The sequence below is a fragment of the Benincasa hispida genome, chromosome 1, assembly GCF_027475165.1.
Source record: "Benincasa hispida cultivar pf3 chromosome 1, pf3_genome.v1.1, whole genome shotgun sequence".
Classification (NCBI taxonomy): Eukaryota; Viridiplantae; Streptophyta; class Magnoliopsida; order Cucurbitales; family Cucurbitaceae; genus Benincasa; species Benincasa hispida.
In genome coordinates this window covers 41,317,967-41,333,198 of record NC_143478.1, presented here as the reverse complement: position 1 = coordinate 41,333,198, position 15,232 = coordinate 41,317,967, and the positions used below count along the sequence as shown (strand labels likewise).

The following is a 15,232-nucleotide window of genomic DNA, read 5'->3' as shown; positions in this document are numbered from 1 at the left end:
CTCCACCCTCCATTTGATCAACCTAAAAAAAAATATTATAAAAATTTCTTTAAAAAAAAGAAAGTCAAATTCACTATTTTGTTCAAAGTAGGCCACCACAAATGTACATGTGAAATTGCCGTTTACATTCAGCAAGAGCAAAAAAAATTCAAACAAACAAACAAACGAAAATGAAAATGAAAATAAAAATAAAAATAAAATAAGAAACAAACAAAACAAAACAAATAATTTGGGATCTGTCGTTCTTCGAGCAGATCAGATCCGGGGTTCAAATTCATCGTCTTCATCCTATTTCCCCCATCGCCATTTTTGCAGCTTCAAAGGTATTATTACTCTATCAATCCTCTTTTCCATTACAATATGCTTCACAGTAAGCTTTGTGTTCTTCTATATTCTCTGTACCCGATGCTTCTTTATCCGTTTTTTTCTCCTTTTTTCTCGTTTTATATTGATTTTTAGATGCATTTATGATTTTTATGTAATTCAGTTAAGAAATTTATGGAATTAGAAATGACCGTTGTGATCTCTGTTTCCGGGAAATGGAATATTATGTATGCCGTTGGGGGTTTGTGGTAATTGGTATTGATTGTCTCTGGATTAGCGTGATATGTATTCAATCTTATGGAGAAAATAAGAAGATCTTGTTCTTCTTAGTTCTAAAGTTAATTAGGTAATTTTCAAGATTAAATATGGCGGTGTGGTGGGTGGAAACATGGATCCATGGAGAGGGGAGTGAACAATGTAGTTATTGGTAGTTTCTCTTTTCATTGTTTTCTCTTCCAATACTTTTCCATCTAATGAAATAAGAATAATGTAATCTGCATAAGTTTTTTTTGTTATTATTATATGTTGCTGTATATTTTTCTTTCCTTCCTTATTATCTTTGGTTCTTCCTTTTAATGCTGTGTGTGTGTGTGTGTGTGTGAGGGCTTGAGGAAGGTTGAGTGGTAGATGTTCCTGTTTCTGATATTGGATGGTTTGCTTTCTATTGATGAAATATTGTCATATTTTAGCTCTGATTTCCGTCTGTCAACTAAGAGAGTTGGCATAGGAGGGCTGGTTCCAGTTTATTTGCCCGACTTATAACTAATGATTCTTTAAATTTTACTTGCAGGCTGCAATTTTATAATTATTGGCGTTGCTGCTTAACTAAGCTTTACTAGTTAATCATGTCTGAGCATATCAAAGTGACCGAACGAGTGGATGGAGATGAACATGTTGGATCTGAAGAATCTATGTCGTCTTCTCGGAAGGAGGTTTGCAACTTCATACATAAGCATTTAAATTTTCTATAATAGCGTCCAAATTTTATTGCAAAGTTACCAATTTGAAGTTGGTGGCTAATTTTCACTACAGGAGGAAGTTATAAAGAAAAAATATGGAGGAATTGTTCCCAAGAAGCCACCACTCATTTCGAAGGTACTTTTCTCTTGTCAAAAATCCTATATTCTTGAGATCCGTGCATCCTTCCACATGCGTGTAAAGCTTTTGAATCCCAACTTCAGGATCATGAACGTGCTTATTTTGATTCTGCTGATTGGGCATTGGGAAAGGTATTTTGCATTATATACTTATATTGCCATTTTTACTCGATTTTGAAATTAGTTTGCATAATTTTCACTAATTCACTAATATGTCCTCCTTAATTTATCTGATTGCAGCAAGGAGTTGAGAAGCCTAAAGGACCTTTAGAAGCTCTTCGACCGAAATTACAGGTTGGAAATATGCATACATAATGTGTGTGTGTGAACAAGAAACAAACTCTTCATTATATTATGCATATGGTCTTCATCTCAAGTAGATAACTTTAACTTTTGATGTTATCTTAGGGTAGAGATCTTGAGTAAAAACATGTGCTGAACAGAGTGCATGTGTCCATCTCAAAATTTAGACCTTGACCTCTTGCATAAAAAGTTTTAAGTCATGACAATTTTAGTTTCCATTTTGTTTTCAGTTGTCTAATTTTAGTATCTAGTTATTATGTTAGAATATAAGAGTGTTTTTCCTTCAAGGCAAAAGGAGGGAACCCTTGCTTGACTTTTGTTTTTGAGAAATTTAAATTGAAAGTTTAATAATATTTCATCTTAATCTCCACCTATAGAGAATTATAATAATAACAAACAACATTGTAATTTATTGGAAGAAAATTGCAAGAAGGTAAAAAGTGAAATGTTCATACAAGGAAATTAACCAAGAAGAATGAAAGAGAGAAATTGTTCAAAGACAAACTAGGGGGAGTAATGTTTCGGTCAAATAAAGTATATCTTAGAAAAAATACATGAAAGACAATATGTAAACAAGGGATAAGTGAGAGAGTTTTCGGACAGAGATGTGTTAAAAACAATTGTGTGAAAGCATACATAGAGAGAAACACACTAGGGAAAAAAAATATTGAGACTAAAGTTGGACATTTGAAAGTACCCAAAGAAATGAAAGTGAATATTACCAAAATCAGCCAATAGGACCCAATCAATTACAGTGACACCATATAGGTTTCCCAAGAGAAGAAAAGTTCTCCAAGAAGTTATAAGTGAAAAAGTTTGAGTACTTAGAGAATATGATCGAAAAGGTTGAAAATTAATAACGGACGTGGCTTAATCCTGAGAAGGATGGTGCTGTCATTGCCATATCTGCTACTATCATTACTTTGACAAGGCATCAATACAAATATTGTGAAATGATTTGTTAGTCTTGTAATTTTCTTTTTATTGTTCTTCTTTTGTTAATACCATCATCAAGCAGGACTTATGTGATTGCAATTTCTTTTCTCTTCCATAGCCAACACAACAGCAAACACGATACAGGAAGTCTCCTTGTGCTCCATCAGATGGCGAAGGTATGCCTATTATTTGAAGCTCTAGCTGAAACTAACCAACCTCGATTAAGTCTTTAAACTTTCAAGATCATGTCTATCTACTCAAACTTTAATTATGTGTCTAATACGTATTTGTCATTAGGTTTGTAGCTTAACGCATCTACCTGGCTTCCGTACTATATTATATAATGCCATGCTGCCTCTGATTTCAAACAATTCCAAGTGATTTGTTGTCATAAACGTTAAATTTAAGTAGTTGATGCCAAATATCTATTAAACATAAATTTAAAGTCTAGTGCCCCTTAGAAACCTTTAGAAGTTTAGAGATCAAACACAATCCCATTAGTTCAAGGACCTATTAGAAACTTCTGCAAGTAAAGAATTCAATATATACAAATCTTGAAAGTTGCTCGTCCATTATCAACAACTCTACGCTGTATGGTATTGTTATGATCGTGGTATATGTTTATATTCATGCAGATGGAGGAACTGCTCCAAATGAATATGCAACTCCGAATGAATGAAGAACAGCTTCTTCTAGTGCTTGTTGTAGCTGTTTTGTTGTATCTCACTCCTGTGGAATGCCTATCTAGGTATGAGCAATTTTCTTTTGTTTTTTAGAATACAATTGCTCGGGTTCAGGATTTGTTATTGTGTTTACATTAAGAATATCTATTGTATGGAGAATGGTAACTACATTGATCTATTTCATATTTGTCATTGATTACAATTGACAAATATTATGACTTATTTTATGAGTCATTCAAAAACGTTTTAGTAGATTTCTGAGATTTTGTGTATTCTAGACTGTGCTTTTATCTTACCACCCTTAATTTAATTTGATTTTAGTCCAATTATAAGATTTATCATTGAAATTTGTATGTCATATTCTCTCAGCTTCAAGTTTAGCCCCTAAACTTTGAGGCTCGTGTGACTATTTGATCTCTAAGTCTTTAATTCTTTCATTTTTTTGTCCAACAAGTCTCAGGACTTTTGATTCGGTACCTAATATGTCTTTGACAAATTTGAAGATTTTAAAAATGAATTAGATATAAATTTAAATTTTATATCTAATGCAATCCTAGACTTTCAAATTTGTCTAAATTTGTAATTTTAAAAGTTAGATCAAATAGCCAAAGTTTAGAATCTCAATTTGTAATTTAACTTAAAAAGTTCCCATAACATTTATGTTGGAAATTAAATTTTGGAGTATAATTTTATTTAGTCTTCGATTGTACGTTGCAGCATTAAGTAGATGATGGTGTGCATATCTAATGGTTTATCACATTATTTGTTAAATTTAGCCGATTTATCATAATAAATAGGTTGTGTAGTTAAAAGTTTTTTCTAAATACAACTGAAGTAATATGTGCGTCATTTATAGTTAAATATCCTAATTAGTTGATTACTTAATCAATTTGTATTTTTCTTATTTTTATTAATGGGTTATGTAATCACAATTCACAAGGTAGAAAATAAATATTAAAGAAGCATATGGCTCAATCCATAGTGGCCAATTACTTTGTTATGTATCTAGAGAGTAAGATAAGTGAGGTATTTATACATAAAATTTAGATTATTATAAGTGAACAACTCTTTAAATACATTTTTTCCTATAAGATCAAAGTTTTAATTTTTTTTAAAATGATCTAAAATCTAAAGCTAATAAATATTTAAAATATAACAACAATAGATTTTTGTTTTATTACACTTAGAATGGAAATCAATTTAAATTAAATGTGGGACTCAATACAAAACTAGAGCTTTTTTGGATGATTAAGAGAAGTATAGAATGTGGAATCACACATTTAAAATTAAAACAATATTTATTACATTATTAAAGATATGTCAATTTCTCAAGATAAAAAGATTGATTCTTGGTTTGGTTTGAAATTCTCTTAAGTCATGAATAATGTGTTTAGAATAACGTGTGAAAAAAAAAATTATAAACAAAATTAACTCTTCTATAAGTACTTTTTTCAAATAATAATAATCATAATTTAAAGTTATATTTCTTCTTCAAAGATAAATAGATAATCGCAAGTACTTTTTTAAATATAGAAGACCCGTCATAAAAATAATAGAAAATAGTATTTGGAGACCATTAAAAAGAATGCTTTTTAAAACCAACAATTTGGTTCATGATTTGTAATATGGTTTAAAAACGAGAATGAAGAAGAATAATTCTCATCCTCTCATTTCCATTTGGGATAAGAAAAAAAAAATGAAACCTAAATACTTGAAACATATCCATAATAAAGAAAGAAGTATAGATTAAAACCTAAGATTTTAAAAACCTCTTAGAAGTATAGATTAAAACTTAAGATTTTAAAAACTTCTTAAACCAAAGAGTCAAATCTAAAAAATTTACATTACATTTTCTTCAAACTAATAAAAAAATCACGTACAAGGAAAAAAAAAATCTTCATACAAATGTGTAAAAAGATGGCCAAAATCATGCATAAAAAGAAAAATTCTAACTCAAGGATTGTTCTAATAAATATGGTCAAACAAAAATAACATATAAAAAAGAAAAAATTCTAACATTTTAATTGTGGATATTAGTATCAATATCGATATAGATTATTGATATAGGTAAGGGTATGAATCTAGAGACCATGAGGATAAAAGGGAAAAAATGCCAACTTTTAAATTATGCATATCAGTAGTCGATATTCTGATTATTGATATAGATATGGATATGGATCTAGAAAAAATTAGAAACGATGAAAAGTTAGTAAAAGAAAATGTGTGAAAAGAGATCCAATGTAATAATCAATGAGAATGTGATTGAAGACATATTTTGAAAAAATGAGATTGCGGATCAAAATTATAGATTTAAGGATAGGACCCATACTTTGTTTCGCATTTTAGAGTTCCATAAACACCATGGTAGTGAATTTTCTTATTCCCCATCTCCCATTGATTGATTATGATTTCTTGTGCATAAAAATGACCAAGATACTTAACAATTACATGACCGCAATCTCTCTTTTCAACACAACATAATAAACCAATATGATAAGCAATGAGAATAATCCCAATACATCAAATTCAAACCTAACTTATTGACCAGACGCTAGTTATCATTTTAAAAGTTGATGATTCGATCTCACTTCCGTAATGGTTGAACTAAAAACAAAAAGGCAATATCAATACTCAATGTCAAGTTACAATGGGTTGAATGGTTTATTAGGCATTTAGATCTCTCAACATCAGACAGATAAGAAGCTGCAATTTAGTAATTTTCCACTTTACTCCCCACCGTAATTACATCAGTTCCCTAAGAAGAAGCTAAACATCCTGGAAAATGGTTCGAAGTTTACACAAACGCGAAGTCTTGTGGTTTTTAAAGCAAAAAAAACCATTACAACATTGACTCTTGGGGGGCAAATTGTGGTAGGCTCAAACACTGCAAATCCACAAATGTGTATAACATACAGAGATGACTTCAATCCAAGATGGCAAGCTAGCACAATCAGTTTCTAAGGAATGCCACTGTGGCAACACGAGATCCGACAGATCCTCCAAAGGTGAATGTCGGGTACGTACGAACATGGCTGAGGTACTGAAATGTAGACGATTCTCTTTGTGTTTCATCGGATGACTCCGGTTCCGCAAAGGAATTAACCCTTCTTTGATTGAAGTTCTCAACTTCTTGCACAAGTTCATCTTTTGTGCTGTTGCAGGAAGTGATCACCTACAAGCAATTACCAGCGGCAAGTCAGTCCAGTTGCATTGCAGTTTCACCGAAGTAAGGATGCTTATGTATATGCACTAGCTCCAAGAGAATGAAATTTCAAATTTGCCAAAGAACATAAAATGTAAATGGGAAAAATTGGGGAGCTCACACGCATTTCATGAATCTCATGATAATGCCTAAATTACAAAAAAAAATATTCTTGAACTTCGTCCTTTGTTCAATTTTTCTGATGTATTAAATTTTACAACCAGAGGGGGTGGGGGAAGAAGAGCTCTAATTCAATTAAAAGGATGCAATAACAGTATTACAGATGACCAAATATAAATGCTTCAAAATAACCTTTGAGTGGAAATTCATTGGAAGTTGGGATGGAAATCGGGACTTGAATGGGCGTCGTGGTGACCTAGAATGGTGTGACAATGTTGGGTTCCCACTTTTCGTTCCAAATCACATCCACATCATTCTATGTCCCAATTTTCATCCTACATTTTAACGGACTTCTATTCTAAGGGTAATCTTGAAACATTTATGAAAGGTCAAAGGTAATATTGCAACTTTCAAAAAGGATAAAAGTAGTTTTTAAACAAAGTACAAAATTAGAAGAGGATACTTCTTGTAAATGGGCCATCTCATAAAGCTATATGTAACTCCCATATAGCTTTTATGCCTTTTTGTAATTTCATCCTATCAATGAAATTATTTTGAATGTTTCTCATCAAAATAAATAAATAAATAAATAGAACTATCTGCAAGATGCAACAATATTTGGATGTTGGAAAACTCGGACTTTAAAATTAGATGGGTGGCCATAGGTTTTGAACTCTGAAGTACTTTTACATTATCACTTGTCCCATGACATGAAAACACTAGGATGCCTCGTGGTGGTTAGCATGAAGTATCCATCATTATAATTATTTATTTTTCTGCCAGATTAGTGGAAGAGGGAAAAGAAAAGCCTTACCAAAAGCCCACCCGGAGCCACCAGTTTCGATACCGACTCCCAATACATGATCCTGGAAGTAATAAAAAGAAATAAAGAAATACCAATTACATGATCTTCCATGCAGCAATATCTATCGAACTGAAACTTGAAAATAACCAATTATCTATTTATTGTGGAGCAAGCACCGGTCCAATGTGAAACAGTCCAAATACAACTGTATTAGAGTATGCATATATTTGCCTATACCTTTTAATAGGACCATCTGGATGCAATCCAATTGCATCTAAAGTCCCTTTATCCACAACGAGTTGAAATTGCCCTTCCAACTTTGTCTCAAGAATATCATCAACCTAAGTCATGTAAAACAATACAATTATGATGATTGCACGATATCATGCAGAAACTGAGTAACAAAATGTTTATAAAAATCTAAGAAGCCTACTATTTCCTAACTATACTTCTTTCAAAACAAAGAAACAACTTCTCATTGATTGTAATGAAAAAGAATAAACGATTAAAAGATACAAACTCTCAAAAGGAGAGAAAAAGAAATGATAAGAACAACAAATACAACCACTTAGAGATAAGCTTACAAACATCTAGACCAACATGCCTTCTTCAAATACTGAAAAACAAAGGCTACTACAAAACTACCAAAGAAACCCAACAAAATGCCACCAACCAAGAAAAGACCATTAAAGAGCAATCTGAAAACTCATCAACAGTGCATGAACTACCCAATGAAAGAAGTTCTCCAAAACCCTACACTGCGATTCGTGAATCATTGAAGTGCTGAGCTTTGAAATTCTAGACATGTCCATACTATTCTTTCCTTTTTTAAAGGAAACGAAATTTTTCATTGATATAATGAAAATAGACTAATGCTCAAAGTGCAAGGAAACCAAAGTACCAAAATGAGTACAAAAATATATATATATATATACCAAACATGTCTATACTAATACACTTGAAATAAGACACTTTCCACAAATAAGGGTAGCACAAAGGTTGAGTTGGATCTTTCTAGGACGGTTGACAGCAAATGAACTTGTAATTTTCATGCTTGTAAGATTTTCTACTTCCACTTTCTTTCTGGATCTGCAGATGATTTTATTTTTATGTTTATGATGCTAAAAACTTCAAACTACACCCAACAATGCTTGATCGCCAAAATTTAACCACCCAATCATGTAGCTCAAAAAGACATCGAACGAGCTAGTATGAAACCAAGGGCATTTAACAACTACCACTTATTTAATAAGTATTTTGTTAATTTTATTTACTCAACTTTAAAAAGTTCCACTAATCTTCAAATCATGCTTGCTATCATTTCTTGAAACTTAAATGCAACATAATCTAACAAACAATTGGATAGATTAGTGAAATGACAAAACAGGTAACCACCCACCTCTATTACATTCCCAACCTGCCTCCTGAATCTAATTTTTCAATTACTATCCCTTATACAGAAAGGGGAAGAGAGGGGGAAGAAGAAGAAGGAGGAGGGGAAAAAAATTAACCCAACAGTGAGTCTATTACCAGCTATTTCGTATCCATGATAACTGCCAAATAAGGTTACCTAAATTTCAAGATCAACCATGCATTATTCGCATCAAAGTGCAAGTCATATTATAGCCCAGTAAAAATGTGACAATGTCATTCAGAAAACATTTTAATTCTTTTTTTAAAGGAAAAAAAATCAGGAACATGTAAGGCAAAAACAGATATATGTCCTCACAAAAGACAAAAATAAATCCCTACCAATTCCCAGAGTCCAAAAACATCAATTTTGTTAGTAGAAGGTCACTATATCCCATATTACATCCAAGAGAGAGACAACGAGATTGTCTGTGCAATAGTCTCTTTTCATTTCTTCATTGAAAAATTTTGCTTCTTGTTTAAAAAAGAGAGAGAGAAACACATAGATTTGCAAAGACTACAAAAGAGAACAAGTACGGTAATCAAAATATCCTCGAGCCAAGTCATACCAAAAAATTAATATTGGAGAAACCATCTCGCTCTGCAAGGCTTCTAGCAAGATCTATTGCCCCTTCACTATAATCAGTTCCTGTCAAATTAGAGAATCTGCAAGGAAATGCAAGATGACAATCAGTAAGTACTGATGCTAATTGCAAGCTTGTTTATAACTTAGTAACTAAAATCTTTCAGCCTTTATGATTGAATTGACTTCAAAACTAAAGCCTTTCACTTAACAATACTGGACAATTAAGGCCCAACAACTTCTGGTTGAGTACAAAAGTCTTAATCCCCTAGATTAACCGTTAAGTTACTTACCTGCAAATGCTGCACAAAAATGCTAAGAATCTACATAATTGAAAAGAAACATACAAAATGGTAGAAAAGAAGAGCCTAAACTATAACCTTTCTTTAGAAGAAGAACCTCAACCAAAATGAAGGAAGATAGAGATGCCTGATTTCTCCATCCCCATTGGCACCAATAGAAGCTAAGATGTAGGTGTCAAGCAACAGCTGCAGAAAGTAAGAAACTAGGGGAAATAAGGGAGGGGAGTTGTTTTTCTTTCTCCTCAACCTCAAGATATCTTTTCTATTTCTTTCATTCCAAAAGATCCACATATGAGGTCTAATCAAATTAACTTGGTTTTTCCTTCAAGAAAAAGCCCTCCAAGAAAATCATGCAGCAAGGCTGGAAGTTATTTGGAAAGGAAGTCAACAAACCAACATAACCTTTCATCAGAGAATACAAGAATATGCTGGCAATGAGTATCCTAAAGAAGTGATCATATAATGTATATTTATATATATGAAAGCTTCTGAGATAAACCAAGTGTTCAAGGTACTTGGACCTTCCCTTCTTGAGATACTCAAGTCCTAAATCATTTACCAAAATATGCTTATCTTTTACATTCCCCTCCCCCTCTATTTATAACGACTTCCTATCTAATTACTAATATGCCCTTAATACCCTACTTACCCCCTAATATTGTTCCTATCAGCTTCCTAGGGGCAAGAGGTGAATTCTAGTGATCTAGTGGCAACTAGGTTGCAGATCTTTTCTTTGGAGACGGAGGATAAACCCAGCAAAAAATTCCAACTACTATTGAAGTATTATAACAAGAATCCAATAAAGAAGTCGAAGAAAAATCTGACATTTAAGAAACAACTAGAGATGGTGCTTTTTCCCTTTATTTAGATATGTCTTTTGAGTGATTTCTGATATCAATGTGGATGATGTAGTTGAAGGTTTTTTCTGCCTTTCTTTAGAAATTTTCTTTCGAGGGATTTCTTATGGGAGGAGGAAGGAGGGGGGTTAGTATGTTTTGGTCAGGTTGTAGGTGGTGTCAAAGTCTGAGGAGGCAGGGGTTAGGCATCGGTAAGTTGAGATGTGGTCATGAGGCTTTATTGGCTAACCGGTTATGGTGCTTTTTTCAGAAACCTAACACTCTGTGGAGGCAAATCATAGTCAGTAAGTACAGCTTACACCCTCTTGATTGGGCTCAGCTAGTGGGATTAAGGGTTCTGCTACAAACCCTTGGAAAACTAATTCCATCATTCTTTCTTCTCTTGATTCCTGAAATGCTCAAGTGGAGGTGAAGACTACGATACCTACTTTTGAGAGGATTGTTTAATCCTCTTTGTTTTATTTTTCCCCATTTGTCTATGTGGCTTTGATTTTGTAGCCTTCGACCAGTTCGTTCTCCATTTACTCACCATTCGCCCGTCCTCTGACATGTAAAAAAATGTCGGAGGTTACAACCCTACTTGGGTTGATTGGGGTTTAGGGATGCTCAGATCAGTCAAGGGAGAAGGATTCTTCCTCAGGCTCTCTCTTTTGTTTTTGAATATACACATCTGTTCCTTATCCCCCCACCCCCAAAAAATGAATAAAAAATAAATAATTGCTTTTGGCCCTTAAACTCTTTGGGGGGCTTTTCTTCTAGCTCTTATTTCAGTCTCTGTGTCTTCCCTCTCCTTCCCCAAAAGCCTCTGTGTTTCCTTCTTTCTAGAAGGTTGAAATTCCAAAGAACGTCAAATTCATTGCCAGGTAGGTTTTGCATGAAAAGGTCGACATTTTTTATTATATTCAAAGATGATCTTCTTCGTGTTTACCCCTGCATTATGTGGAAAGGAGCGTTGGAGAATTTTAATCATTTGTTCAGCAGTGGGCAGTTTGTGCAGTTGATTTTGGGGTCATTTTTCGGATTCCTTTGGAGCTCCATTCGTTCGTAATAGAGTGTATCCATGATCGAGGGGGTCGCATCGTTCCCTCCTTAGGAATAAAGGGAGTTCTTTGGTAGTTTTTTCCCCCCTCGGCGTTATAGTGTATTTGGCTTGAAAGAAAAAATAGGATTCCCAGAGAGGTTGAGCATTAGTGGGATGTACTTTTGAAAAACATTAGGTTTAACACCTCCTTATGGGCATTTGCCACTAAGGCCTTTTATAAATATCGGCTAGGTTTTGATTGGAGGCTCTTTTTGTTTGGGCTCCTTCTGTATAGGTTATTTTTTATATGATCTTGTATATTCTTTCATATTTCTCAATAAAACCTCAATCTCTTACCAACAAAAAGAAATGCTTTCGACAACCTTAACCTAGTGGATATTCCTCAAGAGTAGATGTACATGGTCAAACATGAAAGAAAAGTCAGTTTCTTCCCTTATTGTCCATTTCCTAGTTTTAGCTAATCGGTTGCTGTTCCCTAATTCATAAGATAAATGGATGGGAGAGAGTAATATTATGCCACTCTCCTCTTTCATGGAAAAAGAAGATTCCAAATGATCATATCCCCTCTAATTGAATGCCAAGATACACTAATAACAAAGGGAGTTTTGATGAGATGTGTATAAAGGAGAGGGAAGAAAAAACGAAGAGCAGCACGCTTTAAATTTCTACTACCTAAGATAATCTCTCCATCATTATCAACTAGTATACCAACCAATGTTTGCATCTCTTTGAATTGTCTAACCAATGGAGGAAAAAGAGGGGTGAAAAAAATAAGTCCCTTCTAAATTTGCCACTTCACTTTAGATTTTTGCCTCCAACTTATTTTGTTCGACGAAAAGATAATAAGAGAGAAAAGGATCTAGCATCTAAAATATATTTATATATTTAAAAAATTAATTATAAAACGTCCCCAGCCCAGAATATCCTTTCTCCTACTCAATTTATTTACTGAAGCTTATGCCTTTACTTGGTTCATCTGTTATGACAAAGTTTATCCACTTGAAATAAGATGTTAGTCAAAGAAGAAAACCCTTCTCATATGTTAGCAAGAATCAAAAGGCAAATTTTCAAAACATACCCCTCCTTAGCAAGTTCTTGAAGCAGCAAACCATTTCCCGTCCCAATATCAAGTACACTCCAACTAGACAAGAATTTGGAACCCTGATCAACATTCAGTGACTTAACATTATCAGCTTGATTGGGAAACCGACCTTGTGAAACATCACAACACAAGCTCTTTGTCCAAGAAGCAACAGTTTCCATAACTTCAGGTCCAAACCTGAAGAATGAAGAAAGTATGAAAATAGAAAGCTAGATAAACAGATACAAGTCAAGTCTCTCTCTGATTCTACCCGATCAATCTAAAAAATCTACTTTATTTTTTAATCACTATAGATTAACTAATTAATGAATCAAGTTTAACAACACAAATTGCATTCAAAAGAACCCTAGTCCTCAAGATGAATTATTGAGAATAACTACCAGGTATAATCATCCTTAGGATGACAAATACCTAATAATTAATATCACGTTCAAATAGTTAAAGAGTCCAGGAATAGTTTTTTAATTTCTCAGCGGAACTAACAGTAGTACACAGAGAGTACCAACATATACACAAGGAAAAGTGATAACAGAATACGATCTGGTTGAATAATATAGAAGGCTAAAAAATTGAGCAAAATTCAAGTGCAGCTAACTACTAACTACATCTTTAGCCAGAATGGCAACATCATAATGATATTACAAGAATATTAGAACAAGATACCTTAAGCAATTCTTACGTACCAGACTTCACCAACATGACCATGTTCACGGAAATTTGTCAATTCATCAGCATACTGAGAATCCCAATAACTTTGGAGACCTAGCATTGATGTCACAGCTTCAGCATCTGGTTCCATTTCATCCTTGTCAGAACTGAAAATGTAACAAGTCTTATTTAGAATGAAAATAAGCCCATTAAAAAATATCCCATTACACCAGATTAATAGTATTATTATATTCTAATCTGTTCATGTAGATAAAAATGGAGCATACGACTTGCTGTGCTTTATTGAGATCCTAAGATATCTATGCGTGTATAGATCAATTTATACGTATCTCGACTATTCATGCAGGATAACCGTCAAACTCTAAAGACACTTGTAGGATATTAGATCTACGTAAGTGCTTACCATGCTTTGAACCCACTACCTACAAACCAACTTTTTCATTGGCCGGGGCAATCCAGGATGGTTTCAAATCAATTGTTATTGTAACATTAGTTAAAGCTAAAAGAAAGTGAAACATAGATCTAATCTCTAAGCAAAGTAAAAAGGGACACAATACAGCTCTCCCATTCCTCCAGATTGAAGAGATAAAGGGAAAATAATATAGGAAATCCGCCCAAAGTCCATAGGACTAAGGAAAGAAATAGCAAGAGATAATAAGATTCTACTCACACCTTCAGGAATTCAATATAAGTGTAAGAGAAATGTAAACTACATGAACTGCGCCCCAGAACCATATTCATTAATTCCAGAAATGAATGAGAATAACATGACCATTGAATGTTTTAGGAATCAATCTAAACTAAAGAAGAAGAAGAAAACGCCAAGTTCCCAACTGCCAAATAAAACAAGAGTTTCAAAACAACTCGGGTTTCTTTCGACTATTTCCAGTTAGAGTAAACAATTCAAAAGAAGAAACTACGCTAGACCTGTAATCAGAAGCGGCACGCAAATTCCCAGCAGATAGAGCCTCAGCAGCGTCGGCATTACGTTGGTCATCGTCGAGGGTGCTACCATACTCGCTCTTGATGGACCATGAGTCAGCCGCCACTGAACGGTCATCGTCAGAGACCAGATCAACGGCGGACGGAGCAGCTCGAGCCTGCTGCAACAACTCGGCATCTTCCGGCGTCAATCGAATCGCAGCCATGACCGGAAGAAATGGAAGAAAAAGAGAAACCCTAGAAGGAATCTTAGGAGTGGGGTTGAATCGGAAGAACCTTGGTTGGTACGACACGGAGCCGATCACAGCGGAGGGTGGATCGATCTTGTGATAAGGCGTCAAATTTGGGCTTTTTCTGCAAATATAATACAATATTAAGGTGGTTCTGTTATCTTAAAAAATATGAAATTGATTTCTCAATGTAATTTTATTTTAATTTTGCATTTAATGGGATAAGTTTGAATGTATTGTTTCTTACCTGGATGGTTTTTTTTTTTTCTTTTTCCAAATTCGATGATTTTGAGAACGTTGACTTACAGTATTAAAATGGAATTCATCTAATAAGGAAATAAAAAAAAAGTTCCTAGATTCCAAAAGTGGATGTTTAATTTATCTAGTATGGATAGTACAAATAAAAGTCATTAGTGTTTATCTCTTTATTTAAAGTTTGAGTTTCAAATCTCTCATGCTTACTAAAAAAACGAAAGTAAGAGTGAGAACAATTAAGAGATAATTGGCATACATTTTTTTTCATTAAAATCTGAGGCTTGAATATCCATATTGATAAAAAAAAAAAAAAAAACAAGAGCTAGAGCTAAAAGTCTTCTTGAAGTTTTAAATGTTTACTTTCAAGCTA

At 33.6% G+C, this 15,232-nt stretch overlaps 2 protein-coding genes across 2 annotated transcripts; one reads left to right on the top strand and one right to left on the bottom strand.

Annotated features, from left to right (window-relative positions):
- Positions 1-117: 117 nt before the first annotated feature.
- LOC120089499 (uncharacterized) lies at positions 118-3,615 on the top strand. The gene is made up of 7 exons (XM_039047026.2): positions 118-323; positions 1,115-1,256; positions 1,357-1,419; positions 1,506-1,553; positions 1,662-1,715; positions 2,779-2,836; positions 3,296-3,615. Exons 2-7 carry the CDS (start codon positions 1,170-1,172, stop codon positions 3,337-3,339), a joined length of 354 nt encoding a protein of 117 aa, XP_038902954.1. The 5' UTR covers positions 118-323; positions 1,115-1,169; the 3' UTR covers positions 3,340-3,615.
- Positions 3,616-6,052: 2,437 nt separating this feature from the next.
- Positions 6,053-14,811, bottom strand: AR401 (S-adenosyl-L-methionine-dependent methyltransferases superfamily protein). Its single transcript, XM_039040996.2, has 7 exons — positions 14,363-14,811; positions 13,450-13,581; positions 12,743-12,943; positions 9,450-9,546; positions 7,708-7,811; positions 7,480-7,531; positions 6,053-6,515 (listed from the first exon to the last, which is right to left on the bottom strand). Exons 1-7 carry the CDS (start codon positions 14,581-14,583, stop codon positions 6,294-6,296), a joined length of 1,029 nt encoding a protein of 342 aa, XP_038896924.1. The 5' UTR covers positions 14,584-14,811; the 3' UTR covers positions 6,053-6,293.
- Positions 14,812-15,232: the final 421 nt, after the last annotated feature.